The sequence below is a fragment of the Moschus berezovskii genome, chromosome 16 (genome assembly GCF_049115385.1).
Source record: "Moschus berezovskii isolate FMDL1 chromosome 16, NW_MosBer_1.0, whole genome shotgun sequence".
NCBI classification, from domain to species: domain Eukaryota; kingdom Metazoa; phylum Chordata; class Mammalia; order Artiodactyla; family Moschidae; genus Moschus; species Moschus berezovskii.
The window spans coordinates 6,319,970-6,343,979 of record NC_142475.1 but is presented as its reverse complement, the minus strand read 5'-3'; the positions used below and the strand labels follow the sequence as shown (position 1 = coordinate 6,343,979).

Below are 24,010 nucleotides of genomic sequence, written 5' to 3'. Positions count from 1 at the left end.
TTGGCCACATAAGCACATAGCAAGAAGACGGCCACCGATGACTGGGGAAGGGGCCCCACCCCATCCAAGGAATCTGCAGGTGCCTTGATCTCAGACCTCCCAGCCTCCCGAACTGACTGCGACAAATAAATTTCTGTTATTTAAGCCATCCAGTCCATGGTATTTTTGTTATAGCAACACGAAGGGACCAAGACATAGCTACACAGTGAAAAAAAATAATTTGACAAGAAATAAGTAATGAGAGCATTTACTTATTTCCAAACAATAGGAGAATGATACAAGGATATCATTTTCTTAAACATTAGTTAATTTGTGACAAACTAGTAGCTTCTGAAACTCTAGTATAAAAATATCATTCACACTTTGTAAATTAATATAAATACATAATAAATAATTAATAGCAATTACTTGGAGAAGGCAATAGCATCCCACTCCAGTACTCTTGCTTGGAAAATCCCATGGACAGAGGAGCCTGGTGGGCTGCAGTCCATGGGGTCGCTAGGAGTCGGACACGACTGAGCGACTTTACTTTCACTTTTCACTTTCATGCATTGGAGAAGGAAATGGCAACCCACTCCAGTGTTCTTGCCTGGAGAATCCCAGGGATGGGGGAGCCTGGTGGGCTGCCGTCTATGGGGTCGCACAGAGTTGGACACGACTGAAGCGACTTAGCAGCAGCAGCAGCAATTACTTATTCACCAGGGCTTCCCTGGTACTTCAGCTGGTAGAGAATTCCCCTGCAATTCAGGAGACCCCAGTTTAATACCTGGGTCAGGAAGATCCCCTGGAGAAGGGATAAGCTATCCACTCCATATTCTTGGGCTTCCTTGGTGGCTCAGATAGTAAAGAATCCTCCTGCAATGCAGGAGACCTGGGTTCGATCTCTGGGTTGGGGAGATCCCCTGAAAGGGAGCTACCCACTCCAGTGTTTTTGCCTAGAGAATCCGCATGGACAGAGGAGCCTGGTGGGCTGCAGTCCATGGGGTCACAGAGAGTTGGACACGAGGGAGTGACTAAGCACAGCACAGTAGATTTATTCACAAACAAAGAGAAATCTGCATATTCCTTCTTAAATTAAAAATTGTATATATGACCATTGTTATTCTGCAATACTCGGAACCTCTTTGTACTTCAGCCATAGGAAGTATATAGCAAAGTCTTCTATAAAAAATTCTTATCGTAACATGGAAGATTCTTTTGGAAAGGGAAGATTGACTTGTACAAAGACCTATGGTGGACTAATAATGTTCATGGGGCTTTACATTTTTTAACTTCATTTAGGCTTCTCGACAACAATGATCCTATGACATTAACAATTGTATCCATTGTGTAGATTAGTGAATTACGTATCAAGAGATAGAAAGTTGCCTGAGATCACACAACTCACTACTTCCCTTGGAAATCCCATAGACAGAGGAGACTGACAGGCTACAGTCCACGGGGGCACAAAGTAATTGGACACTACTGAGCAACTAAACAGCCAATTACTAGTAGAGTCCAAGTCGGAACGTATTTCTTCTTAACTCTGCAGTCAGGCATCTATGCAATGTGCATTCCAAATGTACATTTAACTCTCATTGTCATTGGTGGGCCAAGAGTCAGTTTCCTTACTCTTCTATGCTATCAATCTACTGTCAAGGAGGTTTTCATTTCTGTCCTTGGCTAACTCATCTCTTTTAACACAAATAGCTCTCTTTCAAAATTTCCATTCTTATAAACAATCACTGTTTCTGTCAGAAATCTAAATTACATTCAGCATTTGCATCATTCTTACTAACTTATGTTCCCTTTTAGCTTCCAATCAGTCCAGTTCAGTTCAGTGGCTCAGTCGTGTCCGACTCTTTGCGACCCCATGAACCGCAGCACGCCAGGCCTCCCTGTCCATCACCAATTCCTGGAGTTCACCCAAACCCATGTCCATCGAGTCGGTGATGCCATCCAGGCATCTCATCCTCTGTCATCCCCTTCTCCTCCTGCCCCCAATCCCTCCCAGCATCAGAGTCTTTTCCAATGAGTCAGCTCTTCACAATACTTTTTTTTTTTATGTAAAGAAGAAGGCCTCTCCAATTCCACTTAGTTTTTAACCCAACTTTGCATTTTTAAAAGAATTAATAACCCACAAAGTGCATTTCTCTCATCCACGTGTAACCCTAAAATATAGTTTGAGATTACAGTTCCTCCTCGTACGCCCCATTTCACTAGCAAACAGCGCTGTAAGAACCATATTGCATTTGGACTTTAAACAGCCTAAATCTAAAACACACAAATCCTCATGTCCTTTCAGGGACCAATTCCTCTGAGTCATTCCTGAGAAGTGGCTTTGCATCACTGCTCCACTGAGACATAATGATCTTCAGATGCCTCCTTCCCTCAAAGGAAACATCTTTAATTGGAGAAAGTAGGAGAAAAATCATTTGGGCCAAGTTTTCCCAGAGGATCTTAAACTGCTTTTCACAGCTCATTTATCAGTTTGTCTCTTCTCCTACCCCTTTCTGCAACCCCTACAGTTACATATACATATCACTTGTTTTCCAGAAATTAGTCATTTATAAAGAAATCAATTATGTTTACCAAAGAAATCCATAATTCTGTTTTTAAAGCTGATGGTGTTATAGGCAATGTCATCAGATACAAACACGTGAGAGCATGAGATGAATTGCCTGGCATTATCTTTGTTGGGAGTCAGGTTGAGCTAATAACCTAATGTGCTTCCAGGAATATCAATGGAAAACTGTTCAGCTCATGTGTTTTTTAAAAGCTAAGTCAAGTTCTATTGATACATGTCAAACTGAACTCCCTAAAAACAGAATTCAGACCATAGTCATCTCACAACTAGACCGATTCCATATAGCCTCTGACAGTCATCCCAAATCTCCTCCTGGTACCCACAGTGTACTATCCATACATGACACATCACCACGTAAACAAAAACAATGTCACTCCTATTTTGCCTGTCACACCAAGATTGAAAACCTACCATAGCCTGCAAGATCCAAAGCAATGGTCTGCTTCAGCTAACTCTGAAGCCTCACTGCCACCCTTTCTTCCCCTTACCGATGCACTTTCACAGCACTGGCCTGCTTGCTGACTTTTTTTTCCCCCAGTTTACAAAACACGTGTCATCCCTAGCTCCAGCACTTGTGTTTCCTCTGCCTGAAATGAACTTCTCCAAGATATCTGATTCACTAGCTCCGTCATTTCATTAAATTATATGATTTCTCTGATCATTCCCATCATCCCCTATACACCTATTCAGCATTAGTTTTTATTTGTAGTACCCATCACTAACATAATATATACATACATACATACATACATACATATATATATATAGTGTGTGTGTGTGTGTGTGCGTATTATCCCACTTACATTAGAATATAAGCTCCCCATGAGGGCAAAAGTACTGTATTCACCGCTGCCATCCCAAAATCAAGAATATTTTCAGAAACTGTAGGGATTCAAAAGTATATACTGAATTCATTAATAAGTGAAAAATAAAGTCAGTCAAAATTATTTATAAAAATTTCATCATGTTTTAATTCATTGTTTTTAATATTTTTTATCCATGATCCATTTCCCCCTCTTTCTGAGACATTGATATTTTCTCTTTTGAAATGCTATCTCTTGCTAATTGAATGTAAATTCAGTAAAACTGTAAATTAAACTGTGTGATCCCCATCAGCCTTTATCCAAGATGTGAATATGAAAGCAAACTGCAATAAGTGACAATCTGACCCCTGTCTCTGAAACTAAAGTGTGAGCCTAATAACCCCCAATCAAAAATAGCTGTAGCTGACTGAGTCCAATATTATACACCCAGAAGGATCAAATACTTTTTTCTCTATTTTGGGAGCTATCCAATATTTCTCCACAAGTTTCCCCTTTCCCCACTCCTTTTTGTTTGTTTGTTTGTTTTAATTAACCAGCCAGTTTCTGTTGCTTACCACCCAAAATCTAACACGTGTAAGGTTGTATTTAATCTGATAGGCCTCAAAATACAAAATTTAACAGAAATTTTTGTAGTTCTCTCTCCTTTCTCATTTCTCCCTCCGTTGCCTGTTCTCTGTACACACTTCACAAGGACAGCGTCCTCTACTTATTCAGACCCTCTCTTTCTGGTGACATCCCCCACGTATGACCTTTCCAATGATTTTAACGTATCAACCTCCTTTTTCCTTCCTCCCATCTAACACTGTTTACTCAGAGCTGCTGAATTTAAGTATAAGTTAAGACATAATAATATGATTAAGCCAAAATGCTCTGTTATCGATAACCAAAATTCTTAACCTTGTCAGGAGTATTTGCATTTCTTCCAAATCAATTTGTTAAAATTTCAAGTGTGATAACAAAGTAAAAAATTATAGAGTATAAGGTACTTATTTTTAAAAATATATTAAATGGCATTACTCAAGTAGTCCACGGATCTGCTCATAGTTCAGCTAGAGATAAATGGAGGGCTGTAGACACGACAACATATCCATCAATTAAACAGGTTTTGGTTGCATTGTTTTTGTTTGAATACATAAAGAATTTAGACCCATTGCAATGTGATTAATGGAGTCATGATAAGATTTATGATGTTAGCAAATATGACTAATACACCCCAAGGGGACCCTCAATCACCTCTCCCTGGGTTTTTGAAGGTAGAGGCAAGAGTAAAGATTTGTTCCTATCCAATAGACTATCCATATTGAATAGGAATAAATAATGATTTTTTTTAAAGCTATTCAAAAGAATTATTCAACTACAAGGAAGTAACATATTTAAAATACTTACAGTTTCTTTAAAATAGCCATGAATTGCACTACCTTCTCTTCATATTGTTTTGGTCCATATAAAGTACGGCCCCCACGTGCTTTCTTAACATGGACAGCTATATTGTGAGCGTCATCAGGTTGTGCAGGTTTATTTTCCACTGTGTCTTCAGCAGGTATTCTAAACAAGGAAGCATAATATTTTATGTTGCACGAAAAATTACTGATGTGAACTCTCTATTGTCAAGAGCAGAAATGCACTGTTCTGAGATAATTTAGCATTTTAATAATATATTCCTTCTTGGTGTCTGTTTTTCTCCAGTCATTAGTAATGCAATTAAACACATCGCTCTAAGTCTCAAATTTTTCACTCAGAATTACCATATATAAAATATTTTCTAAGTACAGAATTTGATTATAGATGTTATGACTGTCCCAAGTGATTTAAACATCTTCTATAATAAATTAGGTACATATACTTAGGAAAATATTTTAAGACAGTGGTTACCACACTTCCATTATTCTCTCATGGTTGTTTTCCAGCAAGTCTTTTTTTTTTTTTTGCACCAATAATAAAAGTACTTTTTTTAAAACTTCTGTTTCCAACTGGTAAATTATGAACATCTTGGAAGCAGTCACCATAACTTATTCTTGTGCTACCATATGACATACATTTAAGTCCCCAAGAGATATGTGAATGAATGACCTTTTCCCATTTATCCTTTCAGCTCCAAGCTTTCTGATTAAGAACTGGACATGGAACAACAGACAGGTTCCAAATAGGAAAAGGTGTACGTCAAGGTTGTATATTGTCACCTTGCTTATTTAACTTATATGCAGAGTACATCATGAGGAACGCTGGGCTGGAAGAAGCACAGGCTGGAATCAAGATTGCCGGGAGAAATATCAATAACCTCAGATATGCAGATGACGCTACCCTTATGGCAGAAAGTGAAGAGGAACTCAAAAGCCTCTTGATGAAAGTGAAAGAGGAGAGTGAAAAGGTTGGCTTGAAGCTCAACATTCAGAAAACAAAGATCATGGCATCTGGGCCCATCACTTCATGGGAAATAGATGGAAAAACAGTGGAAACAGTGTCAGACTTTATTTTTTTGGGCTCCAAAATCACTGCACATGCTGATTGCAGCCATGAAATTAAAAGACGCTTGCTCCTTGGAAGGAAAGTTATGACCAACCTTGATAGTATATTAAAAGCAGAGACATTACTTTGCCAACCAAGGTCCGTCTAGTCAAGGCAATGGTTTTTCCCGTGGTCATGTATGGATGTGAGAGTTGGACTGTGAAGAAAGCTGATCGCCGAAGAATCGATGCTTTTGAACTGTGGTGTTGGAGAAGACTCTTGAGAGTCCCTTATACTGCAAGGAGATCCAACCAGTCCATTCTAAAGGAGATCAATCCTGGGTGTTCATTGGAGGGACTGATGCTAAAGCTGAAACTGCAAAACTTTGGCCACCTCATGTGATGAGTTGACTCACTGGAAAAGACTCTGATGCTGGGAAAGGTTGGGAGCGGGAGGAGAAGGGGACGACGGAGAATGAGATGGCTGGATAGCATCACCGACTCTGTGGACATGAGTTTGAGTGAACTCCGGGAGTTGGTGATGGACAGGGAGGCCTGGCGTGCTGTGATTCATGGGGTCGCGGAGAGTCGGACACGACTGAGGGACTGAACTGAACTGAAAAAAAACTAAGGAAAACCAGTCTAACAAATGTTGTCATCCTTAAGACAAAAATAGAGCAGAAGATAAAATTCTAAATGATCACAGATTAATCACCTTTACTTATAAACATGAGGCTTTTTTAAAGTTAAATATAAAATAAGTATTAAGTAGAATAACAATAACAATCATCACATTATCATCTAACTTATATCTGAGTCTCTTTAAAGGTACTGGCTACTCTATTAAACACGATATACATATTTATCATTAATATATTATACAGTAAAAGTAAGAAATAGATTTAAGGGACTAGATCTGATAGATAGAGTGCCTGATGAACTATGGATGGAGGTTCGGGACATTGTACAGGAGACAGGGACCAAGACCATCCCGACGAAGAAGAAATGCAAAAAAGCAAAATGGCTCTCTGAGGAGGCCTTACAAATAGTTGTGAAAAGAAGAGAAGTGAAAAGCAAAGGAGAAAAGGAAAGATATAAGCATCTGAATGCAGAGTTCCAAAAAAGAGCAAGGAGAGATAAGAAAGCCTTCCTCAGTGATCAATGCAAAGAAATAGAGGAAAACAACAGAATAGGAAAAACAAGAGATCTCTTCAAGAAAATTAGAGATATAAAGGGAACATTTCATGCAAAGATGAGCTCGATAAAGGACAGAAATGGTATGGACCTAACAGAAGAGAAAGATATTAAGAAGAGGTGGCAAGAATACACAGAAGAACTGTACAAAAAAGATCTTCACAACCAAGATAATCACGATGGCATGATCACTCACCTCAAGCCAGACATCTTGGAATGTGAAGTCAAGTGGGCCTTAGAGAGCATCACTACGAAGAAAGCTAGTGGAGGTGATGGAATTCCAGTTGAGCTATTTCAAATCCTGAAAGATGATGCTGTGAAAGTGCTGCACTCAATATGCCAGCAAATTTGGAAAACTCAGCAGTGGCCACAAGACTGGAAAAGGTCAGTCCTCATTCCAATGCCAAACAATGCTCAAACTACCGCACAATTGCACTCATCTCACACTCTAGTAAAGTCATGCTCAAAATTCTCCAAGCCAGGCTTCAGCAATATGTGAACCGTGAACTCCCAGATGTTCAAGCAGGTTTTAGAAAAGGCAGAGGAACCAGAGATCAAATTGCCAACATCCGCTGGAACATCGAAAAAGCAAGAGAGTTCCAGAACAACATCTATTTCTGCTTCATTGACTACGCCAAAGCCTTTGACTGTGTGGATCACAACAAACTGTGGAAAATTCTGAAAGAGATGGGAATAGCAGACTACCTGACCTGCCTGTTGAGAAACCTGTATGCCAGTCAGGAAGCAATAGTTAGAACTGGACATGGAACAACAGACTGGTTCTAAATAGGAAAAGGAGTATGTCAAGGTTGTATATTGTCACCCTGCTTATTTAACTTATATGCAGAGTACATCATGAGGAACGCTGGGCTGGAAGAAGCACAAGCTGGAATCAAGATTGCCGGGAGAAATATCAAATAACCTCAGATATGCAGATGACACCACCCTTATGGCAGAAAGTGAAGAGGAACTCAAAAGCCTCTTGATGAAAGTGAAAGAGGAGAGTGAGAAGGTTGGCTTGAAGCTCAACATTCAGAAAACAAAGATCATGGTATCTGGTCCCATCACTTCATGGGAAATAGATGGAAAAACAGTGGAAACAGTGTTAGACTTTATTTTTGGGGGCTCCAAAATCACTGCGGATGCTGATTTCAGCCAGGAAATTAAAAGACGTTTCCTCCTTGGAAGGAAAGTTATGACCAGCCTAGATAGCATATTCAAAAGCAGAGACATTACTTTGCCAACCAAGGTCCATCCAGTCAAGGCTATGGTTTTTCCCGTGGTCATGTATGGATGTGAAAGTTGGACTGTGAAGAAAGCTGATCACTGAAGATTGGATGCTTTTGAACTGTGGTGCTGGAGAAGACTCTTGAGAGTCCCTTGGACTGCAAGGAGATCCAACCTGTCCATTCTAAAAGATATAGTCCTGGGTGTTCATTGGAAGGACTGATGCTAAAGCTGAAACTCCAATACTTTGGCCACCTATGCAATGAGTTAACTCACTGGAAAAGACCCTGATGCTGGGAGGGATTGGGGGCAGGAGGAGATGGGGACGACAGAGAATGAGATGGCTGGATGGCATCACCAACTAGATGGACATGAGTTTGAGTGAACTCCGGGAGTTGTTGATGGACAGGGAGGCTGGTGTGCTGTGATTCATGGGGTCGCAAAGAGTTGGACATGACTGAGCAACTGAAATGAACTGAACTGAACTGAACTAAGTTAAATAAATACTATCCCCTATTTATGGGACAAGGAAATTTCAGCTTAAAGAGTGTCCATAATTTTTCTAATCACTCGTATCTACCCTCCAGTAGGGCTGGAAAGAGCTTTTTGTAATCCAAAGTGTACAGAACGTCAATGCTTAATAACAAAACTTACTTGTCTGACAGATACAGAAGATACTGCACCATAACTTACAAAGATAAAATTAAGACTCAAAATTTATTTTGCCTTCTACCACTTTCACAGAACCTGTCATTCTATCCACAGAAACCTAGAACCCTATTTAATACTCTATCCCTAGTTATGTCGTTAAATAGTAAGTACAGCAAAGCTCAGCAATGTTTAAGATTCATAAATAAAACAATTGACTGCTTTCCTTCCCCCAGCTCTGATTTTAAATGCAAATGGAATAAAGTTCTTATGTTCTAAAGAAGAGTGGTCTGTGGACAGAATTCTTGGGGGAAATTTAGAAAGTGAGTCCCCATTGACCCAGTGTTCTTCTGGGGCAAGTTCATCATATTTGCCCAAGCCAAGGGTTTTCCGGAATTCCTGCCTTTACATTGAAAACCTCGAGCCAGCCGAAGAAAGTGAAGTTGCTCAGTCCTGTCCATTTCTTTGTGACCCCATGGACTACAGCCTGACAGGCTCTTCCATTCATGGGATTTTTCAGGCAATAATACTGGAATGTGTTGCTATTTCCTTCTCCAGGGGATCTTCCCAGCCCAGGGATCAAACCTGGATCTCCTGCTTTGTAGGCAGACTCCTTAATGCCTACGCCAACAGGGAAGTGGCAGCCAAAGGATTCAGAATAGTCCTCAATGATATTTAAGCCATTTGAAGCCAACCTGGAAGTCATACCTGCTACCAGCTTGCATGCATGTGTTTGCACAGCCATCTCTGACTCTGCAATCTCATGGACTGTAGCCCCCCAGGCTACTCTGTCTATGGGATTTTCCAGGAAAAGATACTGGAGTGGGTTGCCATTTCCTTCTCCAGGGGATCATCCTGACCCAAGGATTGAACCAGAGTCTCTTGTGTCTCCTGAAATTGCAGGCAAGTTCACTACCAGCTGAGCCATGACGGAAGCCCAAGAGCCAATCAGCAGAGAGCAAACCATCCAAAGCAACAGGAACAAATAGATGGTCATATATAGTGACTGAATGTTTAAGTTATGTCTTGTGCTCTTTTGGGGAATGGTAGTGTCAACTACAAATTAGCACTTGACAAGAACATTTGCCAGCAGCTGAGCAACAACAACGAGGGCATTTGCCATCTGCCTCTGTGGTGATTACACCCTGTGCTGGTGCAAATGCACACCGTCTGAGGGGAATTCAGCATGGACAGTGAGGAGCTCTATGACCCAGGGAAATTGGTGGGACAGTTCTTCAGAGAGTTGGGTATTTTCAGGAACTGATTTAATGACCCCTATTCATGACGAACGCTGGGCTGGAAGAAGCACAAGCTGGAATCAAGATTGCCGGGAGAAATATCAATAACCTCAGATATGCAGATGACACCACCCTTATGGCAGAAAGTGAAGAGGAACTCAAAAGCCTCTGAATGAAAGAGGAGAGTGAAAAGGTTGGCTTGAAGCTCAACATTCAGAAAGCAAAGATCATGGCATCTGGGCCCATCACTTCATGGGAAATAGATGGAAAAACAGTGGAAACAGTGTCAGACTTTATTTTTTTGGGCTCCAAAATCACTGCAGATGCTGATTGCAGCCATGAAATTAAAAGACGCTTGCTCCTTGGAAGGAAAGTTATGACCAGCCTCGATAGTATATTAAAAAGCAGAGACATTATTTTGCCAACAAAGGTCCGTCTAGTCAAGGCTATGGTTTTTCCCGTGGTCATGTATGGATGTGAGAGTTGGACTGTGAAGAAAGCTGATCGCCGAGGAATTGATGCTTTTGAACTGTGGTGCTGGAGAAGACTCTTGAGAGTCCCTTGGACTGCAAGGAGATCCAACCAGTCCATTCTAGAGGAGATCAATCCTGGGTGTTCATTGGAAGGACTGATGCTAAAGCTGAAACTGCAATACTTTGGCCACCTCATATGACGAGTTGACTCACTGGAAAAGACTCTGATGCTGGGAAAGGTTGAGGGCGGGAGGAGAAGGGGACGACGGAGAATGAGATGGCTGGATGGCATCACCGACTCTGTGGACATGAGTTTGAGTGTACTCCTGGAGTTGGTGATGGACAGGGAGGCCTGGCGTGCTGTGATTCATGGGGTCACGGAGAGTCGGACACAACTGAGGGACCGAACTGAACTGAACTGATCCTTGCGTCTCTTCATATCTAGAAAATCATTAAATCCCTTCATAGCAACATTTGCTCCTCAAGACTAGCAGAAAATCTTTTGTAAAGTATGCACTTGATTGCACTGAACTCCCCTTTCACCAAAATCTTATATATCAACCTCCCCCTACAACCTCTTTGGAGCAGTCTCTCAGAGCTATCAGAGGTGCTGTCTCCCAGACTGAAGTCCTCGTTTTGCCCCAAATAAAACTTAACTTGCAACTCTCACACTGTGCATCTTTTTAGTCAACAATAGAAAATAATCCTCATCATGATATTTATGTAGCAAAACTAGCAACAATTCAATATTATATATAGTTTAAAATGTTCAGTCATACAAAATTCAAAATCTGTTTATGAGTGATTAACTTGTGCAAATTGCCAAGGCAAACTGAAGGGTAGGAGTTGTACATGAATCACATCTTTTCTGGGCAGCGGTGTTGGTAATCTCACACTTTTCTATCTTTCAGTGTTTCACAAATACATGTATCTTTAAATTTTTAGTGAAGCTTTACACTGGGTAAATCTCTGACTCTTTTGAGTCTAATTTGATAACTGAGCCCTTTGTGTTTGACAAGACTCAGTCTTGCCAAACTCTTTGTGACCCCGTTGACTATACAGTCCATGGGATTCTCCAGGCCAGAATACTGGAGTGGGTAGCCTTTCCCTTCTTCAGGGGATCTTCCCAACCCACGGACGGAACCCAGGTCTCCTGATTTTCAGACAGATTCTTTACCAACTGAACCACCAGGGAAGCCCAAGAATACTGGAGTGGGTAGCCTATCCCTTCTCCAGCAGATCTTCCTGACCCAGGAATCAAACCAGGATCTCCTGCAGTGCAGGCAGATTCTTTAACAACTGAGCTATCAGGGAAGCTCTGTGTTAGTCTAAGGCCTCCAAATATTCTTTTTTCTTTCATATAAGTCCTACTTGTTACATGATAAGATTGTTCCAAGATATGTAATATGTTGTTACAAATTATGTATATGTTTATTATGTTCCTTGCATATAGGTAATAATAGTTCTGTATCTAAAGTGTTTAGGATTTTTTAAAATAAAATTTCGTTCTATTTATTGGTCATTGTGGTTGCATAGAAAAATTATTTTTCTCTTTTCCTCAGTAAACTCAGGTGTAGACATTAGCACTACCGCTAAGAAAAATAAAGTCAAATGAGCATACATTATCTCATCCAATCCTCCAATATCATGTTCGCATGTTCATTCTTGTCTCCATTTTTAGATAAAGAGACTAAGATTCAGAGTTTGAGGTGATCTTCTTAAGGCACCATAATCACCAAATTGCAGAATTGACGTTCAAACCCAGATCTAACTTGTCTAGAGGCCATCAAAGAACTTTCAATTCAGTTCAGTCGCTCAGTCGTGTCCGACTCTCCGCGACCCCATGAATCACAGCACACCAGGCCTCTATGTCCATCACCAACTACGGAGCTCACTCAAACTCATGTCCACAGAGTCGGTGATGCCATCCAGCCATCTCATTCTCCGTCGTCCCCTTCTCCTCCCGCCCCCAACCTTTCCCAGCATCAGAGTCTTTTCCAGTGAGTCAACTCGTCGCATGAGGTGGCCAAAGTATTGCAGTTTCAGCTTCAGCATCAGTCCTTCCAATGAACACCCAGGATTGATCTCCTTTAGAATGGACTGGTTGGATCTCCTTGCAGTCCAAGGGACTCTCAAGAGTCTTCTCCAGCACCACAGTTCAAAAGCATCAATTCCTTGGCGATCAGATTTCTTCACAGTCCAACTCTCACATCCATACATGACCACGGGAAAAACCATTGCCTTGACCAGACAGACCTTTGTTGGCAAAGTAATGTCTCTGCTTTTTAATATACTATCAAGGCTGGTCATAACTTTCCTTCCAAGGAGCAAGCGTCTTTTAATTTCATGGCTGCAATCAGCATCTGCAGTGATTTTGGAGCCCAAAAAAATAAAGTCTGACACTGTTTCCACTGTTTTTCCATCTATTTCCCATGAAGTAATGGGCCCAGATGCCATGATCTTTGTTTTCTGAATGTTGAGCTTTAAGCCAACCTTTTCACCCTGCTCTTTCACTTTCATCAAGAGGCTTTTGAGTTCCTCTTCACTTTCTGCCATAAGAGTAGTGTCATCTGCATATCTGAGGTTATTGATATTTCTCCTGGCAATCTTGATTCCAGCTTGTGCTTCTTCCAGCCCAGCATTCCTCATGATGTACTCTGCGTATAAGATAAATAAGCAAGGTGACAATATACAGCCTTGACGTACTCCTTTTCCTATTTGGAATCAGTCTGTTGTTCCATGTACAGTTCTGACTGTTGCTTCCTGACCTGCATACAGGTTTCTCAAGAGGCAGGTCAGGTGGTCTGGGATTCCCATCTCTTTCAGAATGTTCCACAGTTTCTTGTGATCCACACAGTCAAAGGCTTTGGCATAGTCAATGAAGCAGAAATAGATGTTTTTCTGGAACTCTCTTGCTTTCTCCATGATCCAGCGGATGTTGGCAATTTGATCTCTGGTGCCTCTGCCTTTTCTAAAACCTGCTTGAACATCTGGGAGTTCACGGTTCACATACTGCTGAAGCCTGGCTTGGAGAATTTTGAGCATGACTTTACTAGCGTGTGAGATTAGTGCAATTGTGCGGTAGTTTGAGCATTCTTTGGCATTGCCTTTCTTTGGGATTGGAATGAAGACTGACCTCTTCCAGTCCTGTGGCCACTGCTGAGTTTTCCAAATCTGCTGGCATATTGAGTGCAGCACTTTCACAGAATCATCTTTCAAGACTTGAAATAGCTCAACTGGAATTCCATCACCTCCACTAGCTTTGTTCGTAGTGATGCTTTCTAAGGCCCACTTGACTTCACATTCCAAGATATCTGGCTCTAGGTCAGTGATCACGTTATCGTGACTATCTTGGTCGTGAAGACCTTTTTATACAGTTCTTCTGTGTATTCTTGCCACCTCTTCTTAATATCTTTCTCTTCTGTTAGGTCCATACCATTTCTGTCCTTTATCGAGCTCATCTTTGCATGAAATGTTCCCTTGGAATCTCTAATTTTCTTGAAGAGGTCTCTTGTTTTTCCTATTCCGTTGTTTTCCTCTATTTCTTTGCATTGATCACTGAGGAAGACTTTCTTATCTCTCCTTGCTCTTCTTTGGAACTCTGCATTTGGATGCTTATATCTTTCCTTTTCTCCTTTGCTTTTCACCTCTCTTCTTTTCACAGCTATTTGTAAGGCCTCCTCAGACAGCCATTTCGCTCTTTTGCATTTCTTTTCCATGGGGATGGTCTTGGTCCCTGTCTCCTGTACAACCTCCGTCCAGAGTTCATCAGGCACTCTATCTATCAGATCTAGTCCCTTAAATCTATTTCTCACTTCCACTGTATAATCATAAGGGATTTGATTGAGGTCATATCTGAATGGTCTAGTGGTTTTCCCTACTTTCTTCAATTTAAGTCTGAATTTGGCAATAAGGAGTTCATGATCTGAGCCACAGTCAGCTCCTGGTCTTGTTTTTGCTAACTGTATAGAGCTTCTCCATCTTTGGCTGCAAAGAATATAATCAATCTGATTTCGATGTTTACCATCTGGTGATGTCCACGTGTAGAGTCTTCTCTTGTGTTGTTGGAAGAGGGTGTTTGCTATGACCAGTGAGTTCTCTTGACAAAACTCTATTAGCCTTTGCCCTGCTTCATTCTGTGCTCCAAGGCCAAATTTGCCTGTTACTCCAGGTGTTTCTTGACTTCCTACTTTTGCATTCCAGTCCCCTATAATGAAAAGGACATCTTTTTTGGGTGTTAGTTCTAAAAGGTCTTGTAGGTCTTCATAGAACCGAATAACTTTGGCTTCTTCAGCATTACTGGTTGGGGCATAGGCCTGGATTACTGTAATATTGAATGGTTTGCCTTGGAAACGAACAGAAATCATTCTGTCGTTTTTAAGATTGCATCCAAGTACTGCATTTCGGACTCTTTTGTTGACCATGATGGCTACTCCATTTCTTCTAAGGGATTCCTGCCCACAGTAGTAGATATAATGGTCATCCGAGTTAAATTCACCCATTCCAGTCCATTTTAGTTCACTGATTCCTAGAATGTCGACGTTCACTCTTGCCATCTCCTGTTTGACCACTTCCAATTTGCCTTGATTCACGGACCTAACATTCCAGGTTCCTATGCAATATTGCTCTTTACAGCACCGGACCTTGCTTCTATCACTGGTCACATACAGAACTGGGTATTGGTTTTGCTTTTGCTCCATCCCTCTATTCCTTCTATAGTTATTTCTCCACTGAGCTCCAGTAGCATACTGGGCACCTACCGACCTGGGGAATTCCTCATTTACTATCCTATTATTTTCCATATATTCTTGCATTCAGTTCAGTTCAGTCGCTCAGTCGTGTCTGAATCTTTGTGACCCCATGAATCACAGCATGCCAGGCCTCCCTGTCCATCACCAACTCCCGGAGTTCATTCAAACTCATGTCCACAGAGTCGGTGATGCCATCCAGCCATCTCATTCTCTGTCGTCCCTGTCTCCTCCTACCCCCAATCCTTCCCAGCATCAGCCTCTTTTCCAGTGAGTCAACTCATCGCATGAGGTGGCCAAAGTCCTCTTACAAACATTTTATCATTCCTCAAAATCCTTCTTTAACCTTCTCCATCACTTTTTTGTAAATCCATAGAAATTTTACTGCTGCTGCTGCTGCTGCTCCTAAGTTGCTTCAGTCGTGTCCAACTCTGTGCGACCCCACAGAGAGCAGCCCACCATGCTCCGCCGTCCCTGGGATTCTCAAGGCAAGAACACTGGAGTGGGTTGCCATTTCCTTCTCCAATGATTGAGAGTGAAATGTGAAAGTGAAATTGCTCAGTCCTGTCCGACTCTTAGTGACCCCATGGACTGCAGCCTACCAGGCTCCTCCGTCCATGGGATTTTCCAGGCAAGAGAACTGGAGTGGGGTGCCATTGCCTTCTCCTCAATTTTACTAAGCAGTAGTTAAAGCCAGAAAAATATATGGACTCTTTCTACATTTGCTGTAGGATTCTTCAGTCATTTTTTAAGGAAACTGAAATCATCCTGACTTATAAAAATTTAGTTCAGTCATTTCAGGTACACTAAGTTTACACTATCTGTTGATGTTAGCTTAATTATCACTAATGCCAAAACAGGGAAATAGCAGGGGGTAAGTCTCCAGCCCCAGGATGAAAGTTGGTGAGTTGCAGACTTTGTTTTGTGCTGAGCAAGGGTGCTGACTTTGTCCCACACGTTGCCAATATATCCAAAGTTAAAATTGAGGAGAGTTGAAGGCAAATTCCATTATAAACTCTTGACAGTCAACATTGGAATCCTGTCATCTCTTATAAAATAAGAAAGAATATTTTAAGTTTAGACACAGGTAAGCAATATTTTCCTGGTTTCTATTAAATTAATGTCCTTGACAGACTCAGTGTCTTCTCTTGCATTTCCAAGGAGGAATAGAAAATCCACATTTATAAATGAACATTGGACTTACATGTATTCTACAAAATAAGGCAGCAATGTATTTTCCAGATTATATGACAAGCTATACAAACATACAAGAAAGTTATTTAGAGAAGATTATAACAGATTTATCTCCTAAGGATTAATTGCAGATATTAATAAGCATCAAATTAAAAAGTTGGGATATCTAAGATAATTTTTAATACAGCAATATATTCATATACATGTAGAAAATGATAATCATATATTGTGTGCTATCTTTACTTACAACTTAAATTCCCTCCAGTCACGATTCAACTCAGCAAACATTTCTTGACTATCTAGCCTAAGTTGAGTTCATTGTGTTCATTATCTCAGCTCCCAGGTATGAATTATTTCCATATTTCCAATTTAATCACCCTACTTTTTCCGCCCAAAGAACATTGCTGAATTGGTCACACACTTGGGTGATTACAAATCTACATTATCTAATTTTAACTGATCTTTGCTTTCGCTCAGCTTTCTAACATTAGCTATTTGTCGAGCTCCTACGCGGTCCTCTCAATGGCTGACGTCCAGCTTCGTTTCCAGTCTCACCTTCACATTCTGTGGGCAGTCTTGTTTCAGCACCTAATGCTCGCTACTTGCCATCTGTGTAGGAATTAACGATTATTACTGACTCTTAAGAAATAATGATAAACACTACTCCAGTTATTCAACTACTGTGTCACACAAGCTGAACCTAATTTTAAACTTTCGAAGAATCAAATGCAGAGAAAATGTGGCTTGTGAATTTTCAGAATTTCCCTTTTTATTTTGTACTAATCTTCTCAAATAAATCTTAACCCCAAAGGGCTAATCTGAGTAATGAGTGGAACCCCTAATTTAGGGAAATGGAAGGATCAATTTGGAGACAGGGAGCAAAATTTCCTGCCACCAATATTATGCAATAGGGAAGAAAGTCCAAAATTTCAACCATATCTTTTTGAACCATAGGACTGACTCCCTTTAAATCAAAGGTGACTTTTCTTCTTAGTTACATATGGTCTTTCATGAACGGGATTTATGAGACATCATCTCTTCAACTGAACTCATAATTCCACGTTGTTCACTACTTAATTCTTTTTTTAAAAAACTTTTTGTTTTGTATTGGAGTATAAGCAATTGACAAGGTTACAATAGGCTCAGGTGCCCAGCAGAGAGACTCAGCCATATATTTACATATATCCATTCTCCCCAAAAACACCCCTTCCATCCAGGCTGCCTGCCACATACCACTGAGCAGAGTTACTGTGCTATATACAGGTCCTTGTTGGTTATCCATTTCAAATACAGCAGTGTACATATTTCAATCTGAAATTAACTATCCCTTCCTTCCGCCCTTTTCCCCTAACCATAAGTATGTTGTCTAAATCTGTGAGTACGTTTCTGTTTTGTAAATAATTTCATTTGCATCATTTTCTTTTAAATTTTGCATCTAAGGAATATCATATGCTATCTTTTTAAAGTAAGTTCCTGTGAAAATTCATGCAAGTAGAAAGCTCTTCCTAAATTTCCAGCAATTTCCCAGGAGATTATACTTATATCCTGATTTCTCTTTGCCACTGCGCTTCTTCCTTAAATACTCTTCTTATTCCATGCCTTGCTTAACCAGAAGTAAAACCAACTTTTTCTGTATTTCCTCAACAGAACTAAACTAAACCAAGTATTTAGAGTATTTGTAAATATGGCAGAGTTCATCAAATGCTGGGGTTATCTTAGATGTTTGTATCACATATGACTTTGGCCACCTGATGCAAAGAACTGACTCATTGGAAAAGACCCTGATGCTGGGAAAGATTGAAGGCGGGAGGAGAAGGGGACGACAGAGGATGAGATGGTTGGGTGGCATCACTGACTCAATGGACATGAGTTTGAGTAAACTCTGAGGGTTGGCGATGGACAGGGAGGCCTGGTGTGCTGCAGTCCATGGGGTCGTCAAGAGTCGGATGCAGCTGAGCGCCTGAACTGATCCTGATCACATATGAAACAGGGTGCCTGAAATCCACTAATCGATCTCTCTTTTCTTAGGTGCCCTCACCTCCCTGCCCAGGGTCAGGGGGTTTTCCTCATTTCAGTGCACATCTCCCTTCAGTTATTTCCTGGCTACTCTTGCTTCTTTTTCACCCCATTTTTGTCTGACTTTCCCCACTCCAGACTTGCTTCCCAACTCAGAATTAGAATACCTTTATGAGGCCAAGCAATTCAGTTCTTAGCCCCTATTCTCAGATACTTCTAATCTAAATCATTGTGAAAGAAGCATAACCAAAGGTCCTCCCTTCCAGGAAAATCTATCACTTCTCAGTGGTAGTCATAAACATAAATGACGTTTGTCTTTAGACTCAGACTTGAAACTTTCTTGTATCAGTCCACTTTAACACAGGGAAATCCTGCACACATAAACGATTTTTACAATTCACCATCACTTTGCTACAATATCGCCCAAAGCCATACAGAATTTCATTTATGTCATATTAAAGGCTTTAATCTGGATGACATCAGGATGACACAAAGGATGACCCCAGAGCATGGCTGAAGCAACCAGTTAGGTTTCTATAAAGTTCCCTCTCTTTCCTTCACAGAGTTCTCTGAAAGGTCAAAGTACTGCTCCTGAGCTGGCAGGGTGGTCCTTCGTTCCTCCCCTTTCTCCCTTCCCTTTCTCCCTCTTTCCTTCCTCCTTTCTCTGTTCCCTCTCTCCCTTCCCCCTTTCTTTTCTTCCTTTTTTTCTTTCTTTCTCCTCCCGCACCCCTCCCAGCCACCATTTTCCTCTGGGAGTCTGTGGCAGAGAACGTGGGTCATTTTTAAAGAATACCGTTTTCAGGTTTGTGGTCTCAGCTGCTTAACAGGGCAAGCAGAGTATCAGTAGGGACAGCTGCATGAGTCCTTGGAGAATCAGCAGTGTGAAGAACATCACACTCAGGCCTCTCTGCCTCAGAGACTCTCTGCCTTCTTTTAGCCAACCTTAAGTCATCTCTGAACTTAAACACCCCTTCCCTCAGGGGTGCTTGCCGTGATTTCCAGGACAGCATCTGTGGTTAGCATAAGCTCTTCCAGTGCAACCAGCCCCCAGACTTGTAATCATCTCTGACACCAGTTTCATTTCTTTCATCGCTCTTACTCACGGCCTCTCAGTGACGCCAGCCTGCACCTTCGAAGCACACAGACCCTGCCCGCCTGGCTCAGCACAAGGTCACTGCTTGGTGTATATTAAGTGAATAAGACTAAATAAACAAACCTTGTGAGGGATCACAAGGTTTCTTTCCAAAGAGTGTAAATTTTTACTTTTCTTTTTGTTTTTCTTTTTAGAATAAAATAGTGAAACAGGTGGGTTCTTTACCAGTAATGCCATGCTAGTGGTAAAGAACCTGCCTGCCACTGCAGGAGACATAAGAGACTTGGGTTTGATCCCTGGGTCAGGAAGATCTCCTGGAGGAGGGCATTGCAATCCACTCCAGTGTTCCCGCCTAGAGAATCCTACAGATAGAGAAGCTGGGCAGGCTATGGTCCATGGGGTGGCAAAGTTGGACGTGACTGAAGCAATTTAGCATGAAATGAAGCAGAACTGTTCTAATTCTGACTTTTAAAAATACAGGGAGCATCTCATTCAATGGATATGAGAACTTCAGTGAAAATATGGGCTTTACAACCACAACAAGAATACTTTTATAAGTTCTAATGTTAAATACATATTTTCCAAATAGCTAAATGTCTTGAGGCTGGATCCAAGCTAGCATGAAATAAACACTACTTAGATGTAGCTCTTGTACAAGCGTAATTTGACAACGCTAGAGAACAAAACAGATTTTTTCAAAATAGATCTGAAAATCACAGACAAAAAAATCAATTTTGCAGAGATTTTTTTAAATCAATCTATTAGAATCCACTTGCCTATGTTTTCAGTTGCTTTGTCTCCAAATATTCCTATTTTCCAACATTTTCTGAATTTACGCTTTTAGAAAGAATTTATAATCCATCTAGGTAGCTTATGTACTATACCAAATTATTGTCTTAAAATGTTTGAGAAAATATACAAGTTACAAAGTTCCACATCATTTCAATCCAGATCAAAGCCACTTGTTTATTACTGTTTTTAGATCTAGAAGTGAAATTCTGAGCTTGAAGAAGCTGGGATATCCTAGTCTTTTCAGAATCTAAAGTCCAAATTAAAGCATCCATTTCGCACAAAACACATGTTGAAAGTTTCTGGAGTGATTGGTCGTTTGGCCAACTGCGTGAGAACACAGACTTCTGAGCCCACGAGGAGGATCCCAGCAGACCCCTCCGGTCAGGGTGCCTTTGGGACCTTGGAGAAGACTCTTGGTGGAGTCCTGGGGCTGGTGGGATGGGAGAACACCATTTGCATACTGCCAAAATCTTTTCCTTCTTCCCAATTAAGTCATTTAATTGTTCGTTACATAACACAAGCTAAGAGAAAATGATATTACAAAATATTGCAATTTATCATTACAAATCTGTCATAATCCGTTATAAGTTATAAACTTGGAATCTCCTTCTGAACATAGCAATCTACTTATGTTTTTTCCTTATCTGATCCTATACTTAATTAGAATTGAAATTTTAAAGATAACAGATACTTGCTGCACTTTATTAAAATTTACTGAGTAAAAATCTACCATAGAAATTCCAATATGTCACACTCTGCATATTAAGTGCAACATGATATTTGCTATAAATTTAATAAAACAAGTACATTATGACCAAAGACCATGTACAGCAATGCAGTTTAACTAACTAAAATAAGCCAATAAATGAATGAATGTATTGTTTAAAAGGGGGGTTAAATTTTTCCATTAAAAAATTGTAGTTCTGTAAATTTTTTCATTTTCTTAAAGAAAACAATTTGAATAGTTCCATTGTGGTCCATGGACCAGGAGCAGCAGCAGCTGGCAGCTTATTAGAAATATGCTTTCCACCCCACCCTAGACTTCTGAATCAAAATCTGCATTTTAATAAGCAACCAATACTTATACTTATTGGTTACTTATCAATCTCCCAATATACTGGAGATTGATGAACATTTGGAGTTTATTGAAAGTTGCTTTGAAAGCAGTGCCAACTTTCTTTGACTCTCACGTAATGCTACCATTGTAAATGCTCAATCCGTTCCGTCGCTCAGTCGTGTCCGACTCTTTGCGACCCCGTGGACTGTAGCCTACCAGGCTTCTCCGTCCATGGGATTCTCCAGGCAAGAATACCGGAGTGGGTTACCGTTTCCTTCTCCAGGGGATCTTCCCAACCCAGGGATCGAACCCGGGTCTCCCGCATTGGAGGCAGACGCTTTAACCTCTGAGCCACCAGGGAAGCCCAATAATTACCTTTTAATAATAAATGACCATGAAGGAGAGTTTATTCTGCAATCTTCCACCATACATCTTTTTGGATCACAAAATAAATAACTCCTACATGTACCGGTATTTATTTGCTTGTACAAAATGAGCATAAACCATATAGATTTCCCATGTATACCCCACCAACACACATGCACAGCTTTTCCACATTAACAACATCCTCCGCAGGACTAGCACATTTTGTTACAATCGATGGACCTACATTGAATCCCCATCAGCCAAAACCTTAGCTCACATTTGGGCTAACTCTCGGTGTTGAGCCCTCAACTGTATGGGTTGGATGAGCATATAATTATATATAACCACCATTATAGTATTATATAGAGTATTTTCATTGAAATCGTCTGATTCCATCTACTCATCCCTCCCATCCCCCTAACCCTGGCAACTGCTACTCTTTTTACCATCTCCCTAGTTTTGCATTTTCTAGACTATCATACAGTTGGCTTAGTAACATGCAATTAAGTTTCTTCCAAGTCTTTCCATGACTCTGTGGCTCTTTTTTAACACTAAATAATACTTCATTATTTGATGTAGCACAGTTTGTTTAGCCATTCACCTACTGAAGGACAGCTTGATTGCTTCCAGGTTTGGGCAATTATGAATAAAGTTGCTATAAGTATTTGTGTGCCAGCTTTTGTGTGTTTCAGCTTCTTTGGGTAAATGACAAGAAGAGTGACCATTGAATTTTGTGGTAAGAGTGGGCTGAGTTTTGTAAGAAACCACCAAACTGCCGGTACCAGTTTGCATTTTCACCAGCAATAAATGAGAATCCTTGTTGCTCCAAATTCTTGCTGGTGTTCAGCATCGTCAGCATTCTGGATTTTGGATCTTCTAATAAATGTATAGTGGTGTCTTACTGTTGTTTCAGTTTGCATTCCTGATAATACACGATGTAGACATGTATTCACATGAGGTTACTTTTTGCTATCATTACTCTGAAATTTCCCTCTTACAATGTCCTAATTAGACTTCCAATTGCTCTTCTACTAAAGAAAAGTTATGTCAGTTTCCATGTTAACTGTGCCTTAACAGCCATTCTGAGATGTGAATATTTAGAATAACATATTTTATATGGACAGGAACCCCTGTAGCTTCTCATTGAAAAGGACATTTTCCTCTGGCTCTTTTATATGGATGCAGTTTTAGTATTTTAATACCTAAGTGGATTGGTGGGATTGAGTTTTATCTAAACCCTATGATGTACAAAGAAGACAATTTACTTATATTTATACACATATGTATATGCATGTATATGTATATATACATATGTGTATATATATTGATGATTTTGAACTATGGTGTTGGAGAAGACTCTTGAGAGTCCCTTGGACTGAAAGGAGATCCAACCAGTCCATCCAAAAGGAGATCAGTCCTGAATATTCATTGGAAGGACTGATGCTGAAGCTGAAACTCCAATACTTTGGCCACCTCATGCAAAGAACTGACTCATTTGAAAAGACCCTGATGCTGGAAACATTGAAGGTGAGAGGAGAAGGGGATGACAAAGAATGAGACAGTGGGATGGCATCACCGACTCGATGGACATGAGTTTGAGTGAACTCCGGGAGTTGGTGATGGACAGGGAGGCCTGGCGTGCTACAGTCCATGGGGTCGTAAAGAGTCATACAAGACTGAGTGACTGAACTAACTGATACCATCACATGGTATCTGTCCCATTAATTTGAAACATTTAGGGTGAAATAATCTGGTTTTTGTTAAGTAAATGAAGACTCAGTCATGTCTATTTTCGGTCTATTCCATTTCCTTTCAGAACTTGGTTTGAGTATATGTTGGGCGAGGTTAGGGTTGCCAATATGACCATAGTGTGAGAAGAAGCTTCTCTTCCTGTGAACTGCGAGCTGATCATCATTACATTCCCGTAGCATGGTGACTGCAGGTCTACGCAGGCCCCTAGACCAGCATCTATTGAGGAAAGATTGCAACTTCTGGACCATCATTCATTCTTGCTGGCTGCCTCTCACCTGGATCATCCAGATTTCTGTCTCAGCAACATGTGCTCCCCGCTCTCCCCGACAGTCCTTCAGTGCTCTTAGCATCTCATTGATACACTGTTTGTGGTCATTT

The 24,010-nt window shown here is 40.7% G+C and overlaps 1 protein-coding gene across 1 annotated transcript in view; it reads right to left on the bottom strand.

Moving 5' to 3' along the window:
• The window catches only part of CNBD1 (cyclic nucleotide binding domain containing 1), a 500,682-nt gene that overhangs the window by 410,700 nt on the left and 65,972 nt on the right, over positions 1 to 24,010 (bottom strand). Inside the window, exon 4 of the mRNA XM_088844600.1 lies at positions 4,777 to 4,935. Coding sequence (XP_088700726.1) covers positions 4,777 to 4,935 — 159 coding nt within the window. The remainder of the gene's footprint in view (positions 1 to 4,776; positions 4,936 to 24,010) is intronic.